Consider the following 18,422-nt stretch of genomic DNA (forward strand, 5'->3'; position numbering starts at 1 on the left):
ATTCCGAAACAGAAATCATAAAAAATAGCCCACTAATCCTGGAGAGAGTCAGTGTAGGCAGATCTCTAATTTGTACATAGGATTATATTTAATGAATATCATTCTAGGTAAATACATATCGGCGTATGATGATATTATATAATATTTTTAAGCTTAACGGCTACTAGAACTCCATCGACTTATTTTACACTGATGCCCATCCTGACTCCGAGGGTCAGGGAAATCACTTCTTGCTCTGATGGCTGTTCGTTGAACTCGCGCTTCATGATTCTCTTGGAGAGGAGGTCCTCGCTCTCGTCCTCGAAACTCAGCTCACGCTTCACCCTCGACGACACCTCGTCGTCATCCTCCAGTTCGAACACATTGTTGTCCGTTAAGGCTAGGTGGTTGATTTCCTTGAAGAAGGAGGTCTTCGCATTGCGGATAGTCCTGTCGTAGCCCGGGTCACTCAACGGTGGGAGATAGGTGGCCGGGATGCGACTGGTGCCCCTGTAGCCGGAATCGGGGCAACGAGGATCAATAGAACCTGGGTAACAGTAAACCGGTGTCGTTTCCACAACGGGCGTCCTGGTCGTTGGTATCTGGCACCCGGGTTCGTTGGATCCCGGATAGCACCTTGGTTTGGCCGATGTAATCGGAGGGCGTGCTGCTGTCGGTGGCAGATAGGTGGCTGGCTGGCAAGAGGGATCATTCGATCCCAGATAACAACGTGGTCTAGAGGTGGTTAATGGCACTCTCGTTGTCGGCGGGGTGTAAGTGGCAGGCTGACAATCCGGATCCGTTGAACCGGGATAACATCTTGGCCTTGGTGTCGTCACTGGGACCGACGGGCAGCGCGGATCTGAGGAGCCTGGGTAACAGTTTGGCTTGGGAGTAGTAATAGGTGCCCTGGTCGCGGCAGGCTGACACTCTGGGTCACTTGATCCCGGATAACACCTCGGCCTTTGAGTAGTCACTGGTGCTCTGGTTGTTGGGAGAGTGGGAACCGGACGTGACGTTGTTGGAGGCAGATAAGTGGCAGGCTGGCAGCTGGGATCCGGTGATCCAGGGTAACACCTAGGCCTTGGAGTGGTTACTGGTATCTGTGGACAGCGACTATCCGTGGATCCGGGATAACAATTTGGCTTGGAAGTAGTCACCGGAATCCTTGTCGTAGCCGGCTGACATTCAGGGTCACTCGAGCCAGGATAACATCTCGTTCTCAAGGTGGTAACTGGTGCCCTAGTGGTTGCCGGTTGACATTCCGGATCTGGTGATCCTGGATAACACCTAGGCCTTGCAGTTGTAACTGGGATCCTAGTTGTCGGGGTTTGTGGGCAACGAGGATCTGGTGATCCTGGATAGCAGTTCGGTTTCGGAGCGGGAGTAGGAGTGCGGTGGGTGGCAGGAGGCAAGTAAGTGGCAGGCTGACATCTGGGATCATCTGAGCCCTCGAAACATCCCGCTTTCCTAGTGGTCGGAACTTTTGGACACCTAGGATCCGGGGAGCCAGGATAGCAGTTTAGACATTCCGGATCTGAGGAACCCGGATAGCACGCGGACTTGGGTTTTTCGGTTGTCAGCGGAATCTGCGGGCACCGACTGTCAGTGGAACCGGGGTAGCAATTGGGTTTGGAAGTCGTCACGGGCGTTCTCGTCGTGGGGGGAGAATACGTGGCAGGTTGGCACGCGGGATCATCAGAGCCAGGGTAGCATCGTGGCTTACTCGTTGGAACAGTTGTTCTTCTAGTTGTCGGTGGGAGGTAAGTGGCGGGCTGACATTCCGGATCAGTAGAGCCAGGATAACATCTGGGCCTTTGAGTCGTTATTGGAACCTGGGGGCAGCGGCTATCGTTGGAACCAGGATAGCAATTCGGCTTCGATGTGGTCACTGGAATTCTTGTCGTGGCTGGCTGACATTCCGGATCGCTTGAGCCCGGATAGCACCGCGGTCTCACGGTAGTCACTGGTATTCTAGTTGTTGCTAGAGTAGGAACTGGACGCGATGTTGTGGGTGGAAGGTAAGTGGCGGGCTGGCAGCTGGGATCCGGTGATCCAGGATAACACCTAGGCTTTAGGGTCGTAACAGGCACTTGGGGACAACGCCTATCTGTGGAGCCTGGGTAGCAGTTTGGCTTGGATGTGGTTTCAGGTTTTCTTGTGGGGATAAGCTGGCATTCCAGATCGTTTGATCCCGGATAGCACTTGGGCCTTAAAGTCGTCACTGGTGCCCTAGTTGTTGGGACAGTAGGAACCGGACGTGACGTTGTTGGAGGCAGATAAGTGGCAGGCTGGCAGCTGGGATCCGGGGATCCAGGATAACACCTAGGCCTTGGAGTGGTTAATGGTATCTGTGGACAGCGACTATCCGTGGATCCTGGATAGCAATTTGGCTTGGAAGTAGTCACCGGGATCCTTGTCGTGGCCGGCTGACATTCAGGATCACTCGAGCCAGGATAACATCTCGGCCTCAAGGTGGTAACTGGTGCCCTAGTAGTTGCCGGTTGACAGTCCGGATCTGGTGATCCTGGGTAACACCTTGGCTTTGCAGTTGTGATTGGAATCCTTCTAGTTGTTGTTTGTGGGCAACGTGGATCAGTTGATCCTGGATAGCAATTGGGTTTCGGAGCGGGAGTAGGAGTGCGGTGGGTTACAGGCGGCAAGTATGTTGCCGGCTGACACCTAGGATCATCCGATCCATCGAAACATCCAGCTTTCTTGGTGGTCGGAACTTTGGGACATCTAGGGTCTGGGGAGCCAGGGTAGCAGTTGAGGCATTCCGGATCCTGTGATCCTGGATAACAAGCAGACTTTGGCCTTTCAGTTGTCACCGGAATCTGCGGGCAACGCTTGTCTGTGGAACCAGGATAGCAGTTCGGCTTGGTAGTAGTCACAGGAGTTCTTGTAGTTACTTTAGTTGTTGGCGGAAGATAAGTGGCGGGCTGACATTCTGGATCAGGTGAGCCCGGATAACATCTCGGCCTCTGGGTCGTTACTGGGACCTGGGGGCAACGTTTGTCGGTGGAACCTGGATAACAATTCGGCTTGGAAGTAGTCACAGGCGTTCTTGTCGTGGGGGGAGAATATGTGGCAGGTTGGCAGCTCGGGTCCGACGATCCAGGATAGCATCTAGGCCTCGGCGTAGTCACTGGGATCTGAGGACAGCGCCTATCTGTGGATCCGGGATAACAATTTGGCTTAGAAGTGGTCACCGGAGTTCTCGTAGTGGGGGGAGAATATGTGGCTGGTTGGCAATCTGGATCAGTGGAGCCAGGATAGCAACGTGGCCTGCTCGTCGCCACAGTGGTTCTTCTAGTTGTCGGTGGGAGGTATGTTGCCGGCTGGCATTCTGGATCAGGTGATCCGGGATAACATCTGGGCCTTGGTGTTGTCGGAGGTTTTTGCGGGCAGCGACTATCCGTGGATCCGGGATAACAGTTTGGTTTCGATGTCGTTACGGGTACTCTTGTGGTTGGAGGAAGGTACGTTGCTGGCTGGCATTCCGGATCGTCTGAGCCGGGGTAGCACCTTGGCCTAGAGGTTGTTATGAGAGATTTAGAAGTCGGTGGAGAGTATGTCGCTGGTTGGCAACTGGGATCTCTTGAGCCTGGATAGCACCTGGGCTTCGAAGTTGTCAAAGGTGTCCTTGTCGTTGGCTGTGGACAGCTGGGATCTGTTGTTCCCGGATAACACCTTGGCTTTGAAGTAGTTACGGGTGCCTTTGTAGTTGGTTGTGGACAGCTTGGATCTGTTGATCCTGGGTAGCATCGTGGTCTAGATGTTGTCAAAGGTGTCCTTGTAGTTGGTTGAGGACAGCTTGGGTCCGTTGATCCGGGGTAACATCTTGGCTTAGGCGCACTAGTCGGTGTACGAGTAGTCGGTGGCAAGTATGTGGCAGGCTGGCATCTGGGGTCGTCAGATCCCTCGTAGCATCCTGCCTTTTTGGTGGTAGGCACCTTTGGACATCTTGGATCAGGAGAACCAGGATAGCAGTTAAGGCACTCAGGGTCCTTCGATCCTGGGTAGCAAGCTGACTTTGGTTCCTGCTTTGTGGGAGGAACTGTCACGATTTGTGGGCAACGACTGTCTGTCGACCCCGGGTAGCACCTAGGCTTAGATGTAGTCACAGGCGGTCTTGTTTTAGGTTGACATTCTGGATCAGGAGATCCCGGATAACATCTTGGCTTAGGAGTAGTAACTGGAGTACGTCTCGTTGTTGGGGGAAGATAGGTTGCGGGCTGGCAGTCGGGATCGGTCGATCCTGGATAGCACCTTGGCTTGGAAGTAGTGGCAGGCGTCCTTGTAGTTGGTTGTGGACAGCTTGGATCCGTTGACCCTGGGTAGCACCTTGGCCTAGATGTTGTCAAAGGTGTTCTTGTAGTTGGTTGTGGACAGCTCGGATCTGTTGATCCGGGATAGCACCTGGGCTTTGAAGTAGTCAATGGAGGTCTTGTTACTGTTGGACAGGCAGGATCACTTGATCCTGGATAGCACCTTGGCCTAGTTGGGGGGATTGTCGTCCTTCTTGTCGTAGGTGGAAGATACGTTGCGGGCTGGCAATCTGGGTCATTGGAACCTGGATAACACCTAGGCTTTGGTGTTGTTAGGGGCTGGCACTCAGGATCAGGTGAGCCCGGATAGCACCTGGGCTTGGCTGTAGTAACAGGGGTCCGTGTGGTTGGTTGTGGACAGCTTGGGTCCGTGGATCCTGGGTAGCATCTCGGCTTAGATGTTGTCAAAGGTGTCCTTGTAGTTGGTTGTGGACAGCTAGGATCCGTAGATCCTGGGTAGCAACGTGGCCTAGATGTTGTCAAAGGTGTCCTTGTAGTTGGTTGAGGGCAGCTTGGGTCCGTTGATCCGGGATAACATCTTGGCTTAGGCGCACTAGTCGGTGCGCGAGTAGTTGGTGGCAAATAGGTGGCAGGCTGGCACCTGGGATCGTCTGAACCTTCGTAACATCCTGCTTTTTTGGTGGTAGGCACTTTGGGACATCTTGGATCAGGGGAACCAGGATAGCAGTTAAGGCACTCGGGATCATTAGAACCAGGATAGCACCTCGGCTTTGGTGTTGTTGCTGGAGGTCTTGTCGCGGGCTGACATTCAGGATCACTGGAGCCTGGATAGCATCTTGGTTTTGATGTAGTCACAGGACGTCTTGTTTTTGGTTGACACTCGGGGTCAGGAGATCCTGGGTAACACCTTGGCCTTGAAGTGGTCAACGGTGGTCGGGTAACGGGTGAACAGGTCGGATCGGGAGATCCTGGGTAACACCTTGGCTTTGGTGTAGTTATTGGAGTTCGTCTCGTTGTTGGCGGAAGATAGGTTGCGGGCTGGCAATCGGGATCGTTAGAGCCTGGATAGCACCTTGGCTTGGGTGTGGTTGCTGGAGGTCTAGTCGCCGGTTGGCATTCAGGATCAGTGGAGCCCGGATAACACCTTGGTTTCGAAGTAGTTACGGGTGTCCTTGTAGTAGGTTGGGGACAACTTGGATCCGTTGATCCTGGATAGCATCGTGGCCTAGATGTTGTTAAAGGTGTTCTTGTAGTTGGTTGTGGACAGCTTGGATCCGTTGATCCCGGGTAGCATCTTGGCTTAGGAGCAACTGTCGGTGTGCGAGTTGTTGGCGGTAAGTAGGTGGCTGGCTGGCATTTTGGATCATCAGATCCTTCATAACATCCTGGCTTTTTAGTAATGGCCACCTTGGGGCATCTCGGATCAGGGGAACCAGGATAGCAGTTGAGACAATCAGGATCATTGGATCCTGGGTAGCAAGTGGACTTGGGTTCCTGCTTTGATGTAGGCACTGTCACGATTTGTGGACAACGGCTGTCTGTAGACCCTGGGTAACATCTAGGCTTCGACGTGGTGACAGGAGGCCTTGTCTTAGGTTGACATTCTGGGTCAGGAGATCCGGGGTAACACCTTGGTCTGGGTGTAGTCAATGGAGCTCTAGTGACTGGTGAACAGGCAGGATCAGGAGATCCGGGGAAACACCTCGGCCGAGGTGTAGTAGCGGGCGTCCTTCTCGTTGTTGGGGGAAGATAGGTTGCGGGCTGGCAATCGGGATCGGTAGAGCCTGGATAACACCTTGGCTTTTGTGTGGTAATCGGAGTTCTTCTAGTTGTTGGGGGAAGGTAAGTTGCCGGCTGACATTCCGGATCATTGGAACCAGGACTACACCGCGGTCTAGGTGTGGGCTGGGTGCCAACACAGCTTGGATCCCGGGAACCAGGATAGCATCGCGGCTTGGGAGCAAACGTTGACGCAATGGGTATCCTGATTGTGGTCGGTGGCAGGGTAGTAGCTCGTTGGCATTCTGGATCTCGGGAACCAGGATAGCAGCGGGGTTTTTGGGTTGTCACCTTCGATGAAATTAAGTGATCCTGAAGGCACTGGGGATCGGTGGAGCCTTCGGTGCATGGCCCAGTCTGCAGGCTTCCGCAGGAATAATCTCTCTTGCAGGCACCGTTGCAGAGCTCGATATCGCACTTCAGATACACCTGGGAGCGATCGGGGAATCGGAACGCCTTGAGGGTGTTGTAGTAGGTGGAGGTAAGACTGGACGGCGCCTCGTACTTCCTCCACTCTCCGAATATTTTCTCCTTTATGGAGCACCCCCTCTTGTCCGAGAGTTGCAATCGTTTCGTGGTTCTGGCCTCGAAATCCATGTCATCCGAGGCATAACACTGCAGTATATTCACGTCCCAGGCCTGTTCCGAGTGCTTGACGTTGATTGTGAAGGTAACGTCCGTGCCGAGGGTCAGAGTGCCCTGAATGGGTCTGACATTGGGAGGAGTTCCGGTGCCGATCTCCATCCAGCACTCCACCGGACCGCTGGGAGTGTCCACGGAAATAACCTCCAACATGTCCACAACGAACGGCTTGAAGTACACCGTCTTCTCCTTTTCATCGCCGCGGCTGCAGGATATCTTCCTGGCTACATCATAGCTGTTCTGAATGTCCCTGTCGTCCTGGATGATCAGGATGTTCTCGATGGAGGCGCACACGGAGCACGAGGGCTTGCTGCCGCATCCATCATATGGCACTGAGAATGTGAAGCTGCGGCCAGCTTTATCACCCTTGACATAGCTAATTAATAAATTATTAATTATAAATTAAAAATGAATTAAGAAACTATCAGTTAATGAAGTCTTTTTTTAAAACATACTTGCATTTGGGGTCATTGTAGTACCCCTGACTGTAGATGACTCCTTCGAAGTTCTCCGAGAACTGCACCTCCACCAACATGCCATTACCTTGGTCGCATTTCACATCGATCTTCTCAATGTTTCTCGCCGAGAACGAGGTGTCGCGGATTAATCTGGTCGAGGAGGAGTCGTCATCAAACTCAAGACCGCTCAGAATGTCGTTGAGAGTGTCATCGCCGCTCAGATCAGTGCCCGTAGTAATGACCTTAAATGTTATTTCAAAATAATAACCATAAACTGTATGATTTCTAGATAAGTACAGATGATCGGACATACCAAAAGCAAGGCCCACACGAAAAGGTGGCCGAATCTGACCATGATTATTTTATTTTAAGTCCTGTCTCTGTAAGATAGCAATGATTCAAGTTGAATTATAAAATATTCAATAATAAAATGCAGCTTTATTGGCAGACATTTGATTTAATTTTCCATTTTACAGATGAGCATAAAACGGCTTTAAATTTATGGCCAATTAGATAATGTTTTTGTTATGGTATTGAGGTATCTAAGGCCAACCCATGGGCTTATCTCAAAGACAGATGCTCAAATTAATAAAATCAGATGTCTGAATAGTAGTCAACATCAGACCAGATCTCTCCTACCTCCCAGATGAGGTAAGATCTTCTTTATCGCTAATTACGGTTGAGTGCATGCCGTTGAGTATTTGCACGAGCCAAGTCGAGCCGGACCTCTTTTGCACGGTGAACGGAGGGTGCTGCACCGACTGCGACTCGAAAACGGGTTTGCGTTTTTAAATAATACAACTAACCTTTAAAAAGAAAAAAGCTGCCGATTTCAAAATCCATAAATTCAAAACACACAAACACACATATAGCAAAAGGGAGTAGTAGCTGGCAAAGCAAATATGTTAGTGACGAACACCAAACGCCTATATTTGCTTAGCCGCAGTTGATAAAAGGGGGGCTTCGATTTGGTGCCTTTTGTGTGGCATTGGCTTCTGCAATTTGATGGCTTGTGTGGTTTGTTTTTCTCTCGAAAGATGTTAGCCCGGATGATTAGGTGATTTTTTTTTATATTTTTGTGTTCATTGTGCCCCCTTTTGTCTAGGTTATTCCAAGCATTAGGCTAACGAGACGTTAAAAGTACCTTTTGATTACGGATGATTTGCGTGTGAAGATTTCTATTTGTTCTTTTTTGAATTTTACGTAATTTTTAAATAATGTTTTGTCTTTAACAATAAAATATAATTATTTTAGCTTTTAAATTCAATAACTCTGTTAAATGTAGTTCAGTTATCTTTTAACCCAACCTTTTACAATTAATTTAATTATTAAATAGACTTCATGTATTATACATCCCAGATTGCAGGTCTTGGCGTATAATTTCTGCAAATAAAATTCGTCTCGGTCGCCAGATGTATGTATAAAACAACCTATTAAATTTAGCAAGAGGTAGCATAGATTATGATGAAACACTCCCCCCATTCATACTACATCCGATTCATATTCAACGCGATTAATATGTTATTTCTCTCGGACCCTGCCTTTCGTTCGCCTTAATCTGCGACGACCCAATTTTTTGTGGGTTTCGGTGGCTCGTATGTCTCAGTTTGCAGGTTTTTTTTCCTCCTCACCTATGACTGTATAATTATGATCAATTTTATAAAAATTGGTTCACTATGTCAAAAAATTGGTCTTGAAAACCAGCATACACCATTTTTTAATGTTCGCCAGTTATCTTGATATAGTTATTTTCCAGCTCCAAATTAGCAGGTCATTTATTTAAATTCAAAAACAAAATCATTAATGGCTTATTTGGTTTTAAGTAAATTTATGTTGAAGACATGCAGTTATTCATATTTTTAAAGGAACTTTAATTGGTCAATTATAATTTGAAAAGCCATTTACTACGATGCTGCGAAATTCGGTGTCGAAATTGAAAGATAGAAGGAGAATAGTTGGCGGTGGAATAGTCCCGCCCGCGGCTTTAAAATAAACAATCATATTCAATTGTATTGGCCAACGTTTCAGAGAGTTAATAAAAACGGCTTGGACATTGATGGCTTCACCCTGAACTTTTGACATTTCGTAGCATCTCGCATAGGCGTATTTCTTCGTATTAATCACGGCGAGCAGGTGATTAGTCCGGACTCCGGAGGCTCACTATCAATATCAATATGCATAGGCACGTATTTTCGTACGTATTGGATGTATTGTATGTTACCATACAGGTGTCTACTAAATAAGATGGCCTAATGCCATGAATGATCCGGCTAACGATCGAACGAAGATTGATTATGCAGCTCCATGGTTCTCATAATCGTTTCAATTTTGGATTTAATTCATTGACAAATTGGTGAAATGCGGCTATCTCGGATTGTGGCTATCTTTTATGGTCACATCTTGATTTGTTTTATGGCCAATTTTGGCCAAGACTTGCTGATATGGTAAGCCGGCGCTGATCACACATTTTAAAATAGGCTTGTTTGTTAAATGCAATCTAATTTGAATTTTTTACTGACGTTATTCGTACTGGAGAGTAGCAAATTATAAAATGTATGCAATAATAATATGCCGTTTGCAGGTGTCTCCGTTAAAATTTCAGGGTACTTAGCCAAATGAAATACAGTTAACAATTATTGACTTATGCAAATGACATTGTGTTCTGGCACACCGGATCTGTGAAACTTGTTTCGGCTCTAAATAATTACAAACAAAAACGAATAAACAAATTTACAAAAAGAATAATATTTAATAATCCCGAAATGATCAAATCAATTGATCTTCTCCGAAGATAATTTGTTCCAGTAAACAAAAAACAATACGCAGTTAGAATATCCGTGAAGGTCTTTAATCCGTAGATCGGGTTTAACCCGATCTCCATGTTGAAATGCTTTTATTTTAGTAATACTCATCAAGAAATCCCATAAAGTTTTTTTTTTACAATGTCTTGGAATTATTACTTTCATCACAGGCATTCCATTTTGAATAAATATACATGTTTTTTGTTAAAATCGCAAGTCAGTTGACCCGGCTAATTTTACAAGCAAGGTCATTTTGCGTGGGTTGGTCAGTTGTCTGGTTATGTGATTTCTTAATTTTTACATTTCTTTCTTCAACAATATTTTATACTTTTTTTTTATTTTTTTATAAACCAATATCACTACACACTAAGTAATATTTTAACTTGGTTCACTTTAAGATCGTTTTAATTAGCAGCACTTGATCTGAGACCCATCAAAATGCACTCAAATGGTATTCGCTTAGTTTTTGGACAATTTTGACCAATTGATTGGTTATCACTGGACTTACTGCACTGGCTTGTGGACTTTTGCTTGAGGGGGAAAAATCGCTGGGATGCAGCAGCCGAAGTGGACGTTGCCGCACTAAAAGCTTAAGAGACTCGTCTTCGTTTATATACACACACGGCGTATGAGTTAACAAAAATCGTTTTGGATATTGCCTCAAAAACCAAAGCCGCAGCAAGTAAAATAAAACACTAACAAAAAAAATAAAAAAAACTGAAGAAAAAGCAACAAAAAAACGACAACAAAAACACCAATGCTAGTAGCTTATACCTGTACATATATTGTTGTTTATTTTACGTTGCTCGTGGTGTTTTATACACGCACACTGAACGGGACATGGGTATTACGATTTATTGGCCAGTTGACTAAATTTATTCTGTGGCAAAAGATTAAATAACAATTCCGATTAAGATTTATTATATTCTAAATATCTCAAAATCCCACAAAAAATAAAACGTCAACCATAACGTCTTTAAACTTCTGTTTTAAAAATGTTAGAGGTTGATTGGTGAAAAGATTAATTATTATTAATTTTTTGCGTTAACTAGGAAACAGGATTGGGAAGTACGGATTTATTATAGAAATTTTGTTAAAAACGAAAGGTGAGATTATATAATTTTAAAAGGTTTAGAGATGAGAAAGTGGTTCTTTTGTAATAGTTAAAAAATTAAAAATATATATTCGAGATAATGTAATAATTTTTTACATTGTCCACTCTTTAAATATGAGGTCATAATTTGTATACTTTTCTAAAAAAATATTCTAGTAATGTTCGACAAACAACTTTAAGTCGGCCAGGACAACATGTCGTATGAGTAATATGGTATTTCATAGCTTAAAAGCAATTTCACATTTATTGAATATAAAATAACCACCAGAACAATAAACTTAAACTAAAACTTATGATTTAAACTTAATAGTTTTTAAAAATATCATAAAATATTATTAAAAAAAAAGATTCTAAAATCTCTTAAAAGAAACTCCCTTTTGAAAAGAGCATTCCACAGTCTTTTAGATGAAGCCTATTAATTTTTTCATTCATTCATTTGGAGTTCGTGGGCAGAGCGGACGCGTGAGCATCTGCAGCATCCACATCTTAGCCGGCGTCTCAGCCACTGACTTGGCTGACTTGACCCAAGCGCGCGCGCAACTGGCACATTTCGGGCTTAGCCGAAAAACTGCACCTTCGCCGGTGTGCTTTTAGGGCCAAAGAGTCAAAATCCGTCATTGTAACGACCCCATCCGTGAAGTGTGGCGGAGTGGAGTGAAGGTGGAGTGGGATGGACCGACGGACGGTGATGTTGTCATGCAACTACAACCGGCGTATAGAAGCGGCAGGTTGAGAGCTGGTGCCTCTGCCTCTGCCTGGTCATCCCTAACAGGTATTAGTATTCAAAGTTTTTGGAAGCCCAGCGTCCGCATCGTGATGCCAATAGATTTTAGCCAAATGGCAACGGTCATGGCGAGAGATGGAGATGGGGATCGAGACGAAGCTGTCGCCATGGGAACGGGGCGCCAAAAAGAATACGGGGACGGATGCATGGATGGATGGATGGATGGATGGTTGGTTGGTTAGTTGCTTGAATGGATGGATGTCGTCAAAGGTAATTCCCTTTTGCCGAATGCATGCACGATTGTATCGCGATAAAAGCAACCGACTAAGTCATCACGTAACCTAGACTGCAATTTTTATTTCTTTCATCATTATGTAGTATATTTTGCAAAACATTTCATTGAATTTTAGTTGATTAGGCTTTTTTTCGGACATATGCATAAATATCCCAAAGTAATGGATATTGCCAAAAAATTTTATTTGGGCCTCACATCCAAGGGTGTGACAAAATATCCAACCTTTTTGGCCAGATAGTATAAGCATATGTATTCTGTATATGAAGTTTGTAATAAACAGATTTGCAAATGTTAATATATCTTGCTATTCAACAAGTTTTCATAGCTGGGACACACCTTAATGGTGGATAAAATAAATTTTAGTGCTTCGCATACAACCAAGTAATTATATGTCTATCTTCTTGCTTTTTGACGTCTAAGTCTTCAACAGAAATACCCCAATATCACTCCCAAACTCCAATCCCAAACTACGTAAAATACACAAACGAGTTACGCCTGAAAAGAAGCATTTCCGATCATCAAGTTTGTCGGTTCTACGCAAATTATTTTTTAAGACATATAACAAAAATTGATTGGATCGCCTATAAATCAATAGATGCTTGGAAATTCTGATCATTTTAAACATAAAGGTGTAATAATCATTACTTTCAATTATAATTTTCATTATGATTAGCAGTCAACAGCATTCCGTCAACTGGAAGTCCACATTTAGAAAACTTGATCAATGGACTGGCCCATGGCAACCATATTGCAACAACAGTCATTTTATCAAAGAAAATTACTTTGGCCATCTAATTTCCGGTTTTTGTAGACAAACACAAACAGGTGATCAATGGAGTTTGATCCAAAGAGTACGCCAAGTATGCTGCAATTTGTTTTCATTGTTTGTATTCGTTTAAAGCTACCTTTGTCAATTTTGAAATCAAAACAAATTGCATACTTTGGAGCTTCCAGAAGGAAGTCAACTAAACCTTCTTCAAGGGCATCCAACGTCTACGGTTTTTATTTCGATGTTTTCTTTGAAATTAGTATCCACTTTTTTATCGCTCATTGTTTGCTAAAACTACATTTAAAACATCATAGCAGAAGACATTTACTTGTCTATTGTCGAACGATTTTAGTTGATAGATTTTTCTTCAGATTTAGGGGACTAAATACCCTCCCGAAAATTTGATAAATGGTGGGTCATAATGTGCTCCCCATGCACTTTTCGCATTTTGAAGGGGATGGCCCAGAAAATTTTGAAAAAAATTGAAAAAATATTTTGTTTCCAGATTTTGATGCAGATTGGTGGAGAATCAATCTACGAATCATTTAAGGTAATCCGCTCAAGAATCGGACAAATATTGGCCAAGATATGGCTGTCGCAGTGGGTCATAATGTGCTCCCCATGCACTTTCCACATATTAAAGGGGATGGCCCAGAAAATGTTGAAAAAAATTGAAAAAATATTTTGTTTCCAGATTTTGATGCAGATTGGTGGAGAATCAATCTACGAATCATTTAAGGTAATCCGCTCAAGAATCGGACAAATATTGGCCAAGATATGGCTGTCGCAGTGGGTCATAATGTGCTCCCCATGCACTTTCCACATTTTAAAGAAGATGGCCCAGAAAATTTTGAAAAAAATTGAAAAAATATTTTGTTTCCAGATTTTGATGCAGATTGGTGGAGAATCGATCTACGAATCATTTAAGGTAATCCGCTCAAGAATCGGACAAATATTGGCCAAGATATGGCTGTCGCAGTGGGTCATAATGTGCTCCCCATGCACTTTCCACATATTAAAGGGGATGGCCCAGAAAATTTTGAAAAAAATTGAAAAAATATTTTGTTTCCAGATTTTGATGCAGATTGGTGGAGAATCGATCTACGAATCATTTAAGGTAATCCGCTCAAGAATCGGACAAATATTGGTCAAGATATGGCTGTCGCAGTGGGTCATAATGAGCTCCCCATGCACTTTCCACATTTTAAAGGGGATGGCCCAGAAAATTTTGAAAAAAATTGAAAAAATATTTTGTTTCCAGATTTTGATGCATATTGGTGGAGAATCGATCTACGAATCATTTAAGGTAATCCGCTCAAGAATCGGACAAATATTGGCCAAGATATGGCTGTCGCAGGGGGTCATAATGTGCTCCCCATGCACTTTCCACATTTTAAAGGGGATGGCCCAGAAAATTTTGAAAACAATTGAAAAAATATTTTGTTTCCAGATTTTGATGCAGATTGGTGGAGAATCGATCTACGAATCATTTAAGGTAATCCGCTCAAGAATCGGACAAATATTGGCCAAGATATGGCTGTCGCAGGGGGTCATAATGTGCTCCCCATGCACTTTCCACATATTAAAGGGGATGGCCCAGAAAATTTTGAAAAAAATTGAAAAAATATTTTGTTTCCAGATTTTGATGCAGATTGGTGGAGAATCGATCTACGAATCATTTAAGCTAATCCGCTCAAGAATCGGACAAATATTGGCCAAGATATGGCTGTCGCAGTGGGTCATAATGAGCTCCCCATGCACTTTCCACATTTTAAAGGGGATAGCCCAGAAAATTTTGAAAAAAATTGAAAAAATATTTTGTTCCCAGATTTTGATGCAGATTGGTGGAGAATTTATCTATGTATCTTTTAAAGTATTCCGCTTAGGAATCGGATGATGTTTATCAAAGATATAGCCTTCGGTGGAGGTCAAAGTGTTTCACATGAATACTGCAAAAAGTTGTTAAGGTCGTGTCTAAAATAAAATAATTTTTGTATTCTATGGATTTTCTAGTTAATGGCACTTTAAAAAAAGCTCCTAGAAAAAAGCTGCTCCTTCCCTTGGGTAAACATTCTGAAAGTTAGCCATGGAGCTTTCCAAATGGATGCAAAAATCGATACTGTCACAGCTGTTCGTGTACAACAAGTGAAAGTGTCGAAAGTGCCGCACAATATTTGATAAATAGTATTTATTTTTTGTAATTTCAATCCCAATCGATTGTCTTCAAGGCCTTTATACCTTTGGAATCGGTTTCAAACGGAATATCCAGGATGCCGAGCTCAAGACGTGCGATTCTCAGACACATATTGTCGGGACTTTGTGTCAAAATGAATCGCACCAAGTCGGTGCCCAGTGACGTCATGGAAACGCCGCTGAATCGGTGCCTCAACACCTTTGACATCGCCCTTCTAGGTATTTAATAATAGAATATGTATTTTTTAGGTTTAACTCTTAAACTTCAAGCCTTACTTATCATTAATGGGATTTTTAGTAATACAAGATTCAGTACTTAACGATTAAAGGCGTTTGTTGACTTTGGAAAAATGTTAATTACACTTAAGCTTTCATAAATGTTCTAATATTTTAATTTTCTTTAAAAATATGTGTTTTTGGGAAAATTAATAATTCCAGAAATCATTATTTTTGGGGTACACAAAATAAAATAGGGTCCCTATCCCCTCAAAGACATTTTTTTTTCAAATTATACCTATAAGTATTCCATTTTGAATTAAATAATCTTATAAGGGTTTTAGAAAAGATCTTAAAAAACTAATATTTATTTATCTTATAAAAAATATTTACTATTTTTCTAACTTATAACTTTTTTCCCCAATTTCGTCCCCAATTTCGTACACCACTTGCCCTCAGGCATAGGCCATATGGTTGGAGCTGGCATCTATGTGCTGACCGGAACAGTGGCCAAGGAGATGGCTGGGCCCGGCATTATACTGTCCTTCGTCCTTGCTGGCATTATTTCCATGCTGGCGGCCCTCTGTTATGCGGAATTCGGGACAAGGGTGCCCAAGGCTGGATCGGCGTATGTCTACACGTACATCTCGATGGGCGAGTTCTGGGCCTTCGTCATCGGCTGGAACATCCTGCTGGAGCACATGCTGGGAGCCGCATCGGTGGCTAGGGCTTGGAGTGGCTATGTGGACTCCATGCTGGGTGGATGGATTGGAAACACCACCCTGGAGCTAACGGGAGGTATTCAGGAACCCGGCTTGGCCCAGTATCCCGATGTCCTGGCCTTTGTGGTGTGCATCGTCTATGCAGCGGCCCTGGCCGGAGGAGTAAAGGCCACGGCGGTCTTCAACAGTCTGCTGACTCTGGTTAACATAGCCGTCATGATACTGGTCATCAGCGTGGGCTTCTGGTACGCGGACACCAAGAACTGGTCGGAGTCAGAGGGCGGATTCCTGCCGTACGGCATCGGAGGAGTTATTGCCGGAGCGGCCACTTGTTTCTACGCCTTCGTTGGATTCGATTCGATTGCCACATCCGGCGAGGAGGCGAAGAACCCGGCCGTTTCCATACCCATCGCTACGGTGCTGTCCCTTTTTGTGGTGACTATCGGCTACATCCTGGTGAGTGCGGCTCTGACTCTGATGATACCCATCAGCGAGATCAATCCCGCTGCTTCCCTGCCGGAGGCGTTTGGCCAGCTGAATCTGTCCTGGGCCAAGTACCTGATCTCAATCGGAGCTCTTTGCGGGATGACTACAACACTGCTGGGATCTCTGTTCGCTCTTCCCCGGTGCATGTACGCCATGGCCTCCGACGGACTGCTCTTTAGCTGCTTCGGCAAGATTAACTCCACCACTCAGGTGCCCCTGCTGAATCTGGTGGTTTCCGGACTGCTCAGTGCCTGCCTGGCCCTGGTCTTCGACCTGGCCAAGCTGGTAGAGTTCATGTCGATCGGCACACTGCTGGCCTACACCATCGTCTCGGCCAGCGTGATCATCCTGCGCTACAGGCCGATGGAGAGGATCACCACCATTCGAGTGCCGGCAGTGACAACCAGTCCGGATGATGACGACGACGATGACGACGAGGATGTGGTGTCGCAGTCCAGTATTGACACCTCCTCGCCCACCAGCGAGATGATCGAGGAGGTCCTGGCCGGGCGCCTCAAGTCCCAGTTCAGGTGCCTGGAGCCTCTGCTGGGACGCTTCGAGCCCGGGTCTGTGGTGTCCGTGGCCGTGGTCCTCTTCATATTTCTAAGCTTCGCCATCTGTGTGGAGCTGAAGGTTTCATGGACGCAACTGTACACCGGCACTTGGTGGGCCCTGCTCATCTACGGATTCATCATCTTCGCCGCCAGCACCTGTGTGGCGGTAATAGCTGTCCACAACCAAAACACCCGAGGATTGGTCTTCAAGGTGCCTCTGGTTCCGTTCGTGCCCGCCCTAGGAATTTTCTGCAACATCCTGCTGATGGTTCACCTCGATGCGGTGACCTGGGTACGATTCTTTGTCTGGGTTTGCATCGGCATGGTAGTCTACTTCCTGTACGGCATTCGAAACAGCAAGGAGGGCGAGGTCTGCTCCTCGTACTCCATCCTTATGACCACCTCCGAAGCCGGCAAGATGGCGTGGGGCTCCTTCAAGGGGACAAACGGCAAAAAGGGCACCACTAGCACCACAAACAAGCACACCATCTTCGAGAGGTTCACGGGTCGCAGCCGACCGGAGGACAAGAAGTCAATTGTAGAGGAGAGCGAAAATGAGACAACCGGATACTCCTAAGCTTCCTAGGCTTCCCAGAAACAGACTACCTACCAACCAATCTCGATACTTAATCAATTCTTTGCATTCCTAAATCCCAACGTTGAACGAGACATATTCCACAGAACTTATGATCGAGGAAAACGAGTAACTATTATGGCAGAGTACCTTTTACCACAAAATAGCATAGTTGTCTACTGTGAATTATTCCAAAGAAAGATGGCAGAAATTGTGTATTAAATATATAAAATATATTAGATATATCTATTATATATGTATATCGCAAGCGTACAAATAATTATATGTATTTAAAGTTATGCACACTCGGCATTTGTTAAAGCATAGTACATGTCTCAAAATACCTAAATATATATTTATAACTGTGTAAATAAGCATATACAATAATATATATATATATTCGAAATTATATTAAATCGTGTATACAACTAACAGAGAATAGTTTTATTTCAAATGGCAGATCACCTTTCCAGGCGGCTGTACTTTCTTAACGATATCAGAGTACAGTGTACAGTTGAATCCTATTTTTTACGATCTTTAAGTCCCAAAAAAAAGGAAAAAGTGAACCTACCCTAATAAGAAGCGTGGGCGCATACATTCAGCTGCAAGGATATCTGAAAATCTCAGCATCTCAGCACAGTCACAGGAAGCAGGTGGTGCACACTTCTCAGATCCTTCGGACTGCAGGCTGTTTTTAGTGCGTAGTAGCGTAGAATTTCATTAAGGGATGTTCGACCCTCAAGACTCCAACGTCTGAACTTGTTTTTAGCGATTATCAATGAAAAAATTCAACTTAAGACTCTGAAATCTAAAAAATCTGAAAA

The 18,422-nt window shown here is 44.8% G+C and overlaps 2 protein-coding genes across 3 annotated transcripts; one reads left to right on the top strand and one right to left on the bottom strand.

The window, feature by feature from the left end:
- Nucleotides 1-64: 64 nt before the first annotated feature.
- LOC6507942 (mucin-2) lies at nucleotides 65-11,449 on the bottom strand. Of its 2 annotated transcripts, none has more exons than XM_001957232.4 (4): nucleotides 10,460-11,449; nucleotides 7,464-7,530; nucleotides 7,148-7,392; nucleotides 65-7,068 (listed from the first exon to the last, which is right to left on the bottom strand). In XM_001957232.4, exons 2-4 carry the CDS (start codon nucleotides 7,503-7,505, stop codon nucleotides 180-182), a joined length of 7,176 nt encoding a protein of 2,391 aa, XP_001957268.1. In that variant the 5' UTR covers nucleotides 7,506-7,530; nucleotides 10,460-11,449; the 3' UTR covers nucleotides 65-179. The 2 variants fall into 2 exon arrangements, with proteins under 2 accessions (XP_001957268.1, XP_044570864.1); XM_044714929.1 differs by lacking the exon at nucleotides 10,460-11,449 and adding an exon at nucleotides 7,790-7,805.
- Nucleotides 11,450-14,955: 3,506 nt separating this feature from the next.
- Nucleotides 14,956-17,785, top strand: LOC6506773 (cationic amino acid transporter 4). The gene is made up of 2 exons (XM_001957231.4): nucleotides 14,956-15,265; nucleotides 15,722-17,785. The coding sequence occupies exons 1-2, from the start codon at nucleotides 15,124-15,126 to the stop codon at nucleotides 17,599-17,601; spliced, it is 2,022 nt and encodes a 673-aa protein (XP_001957267.2). The 5' UTR covers nucleotides 14,956-15,123; the 3' UTR covers nucleotides 17,602-17,785.
- The last annotated feature ends 637 nt before the right edge of the window (nucleotides 17,786-18,422 follow it).

This window comes from Drosophila ananassae, chromosome 2R, assembly GCF_017639315.1.
Source record: "Drosophila ananassae strain 14024-0371.13 chromosome 2R, ASM1763931v2, whole genome shotgun sequence".
In the NCBI taxonomy this organism is placed as follows: Eukaryota; Metazoa; Arthropoda; class Insecta; order Diptera; family Drosophilidae; genus Drosophila; species Drosophila ananassae.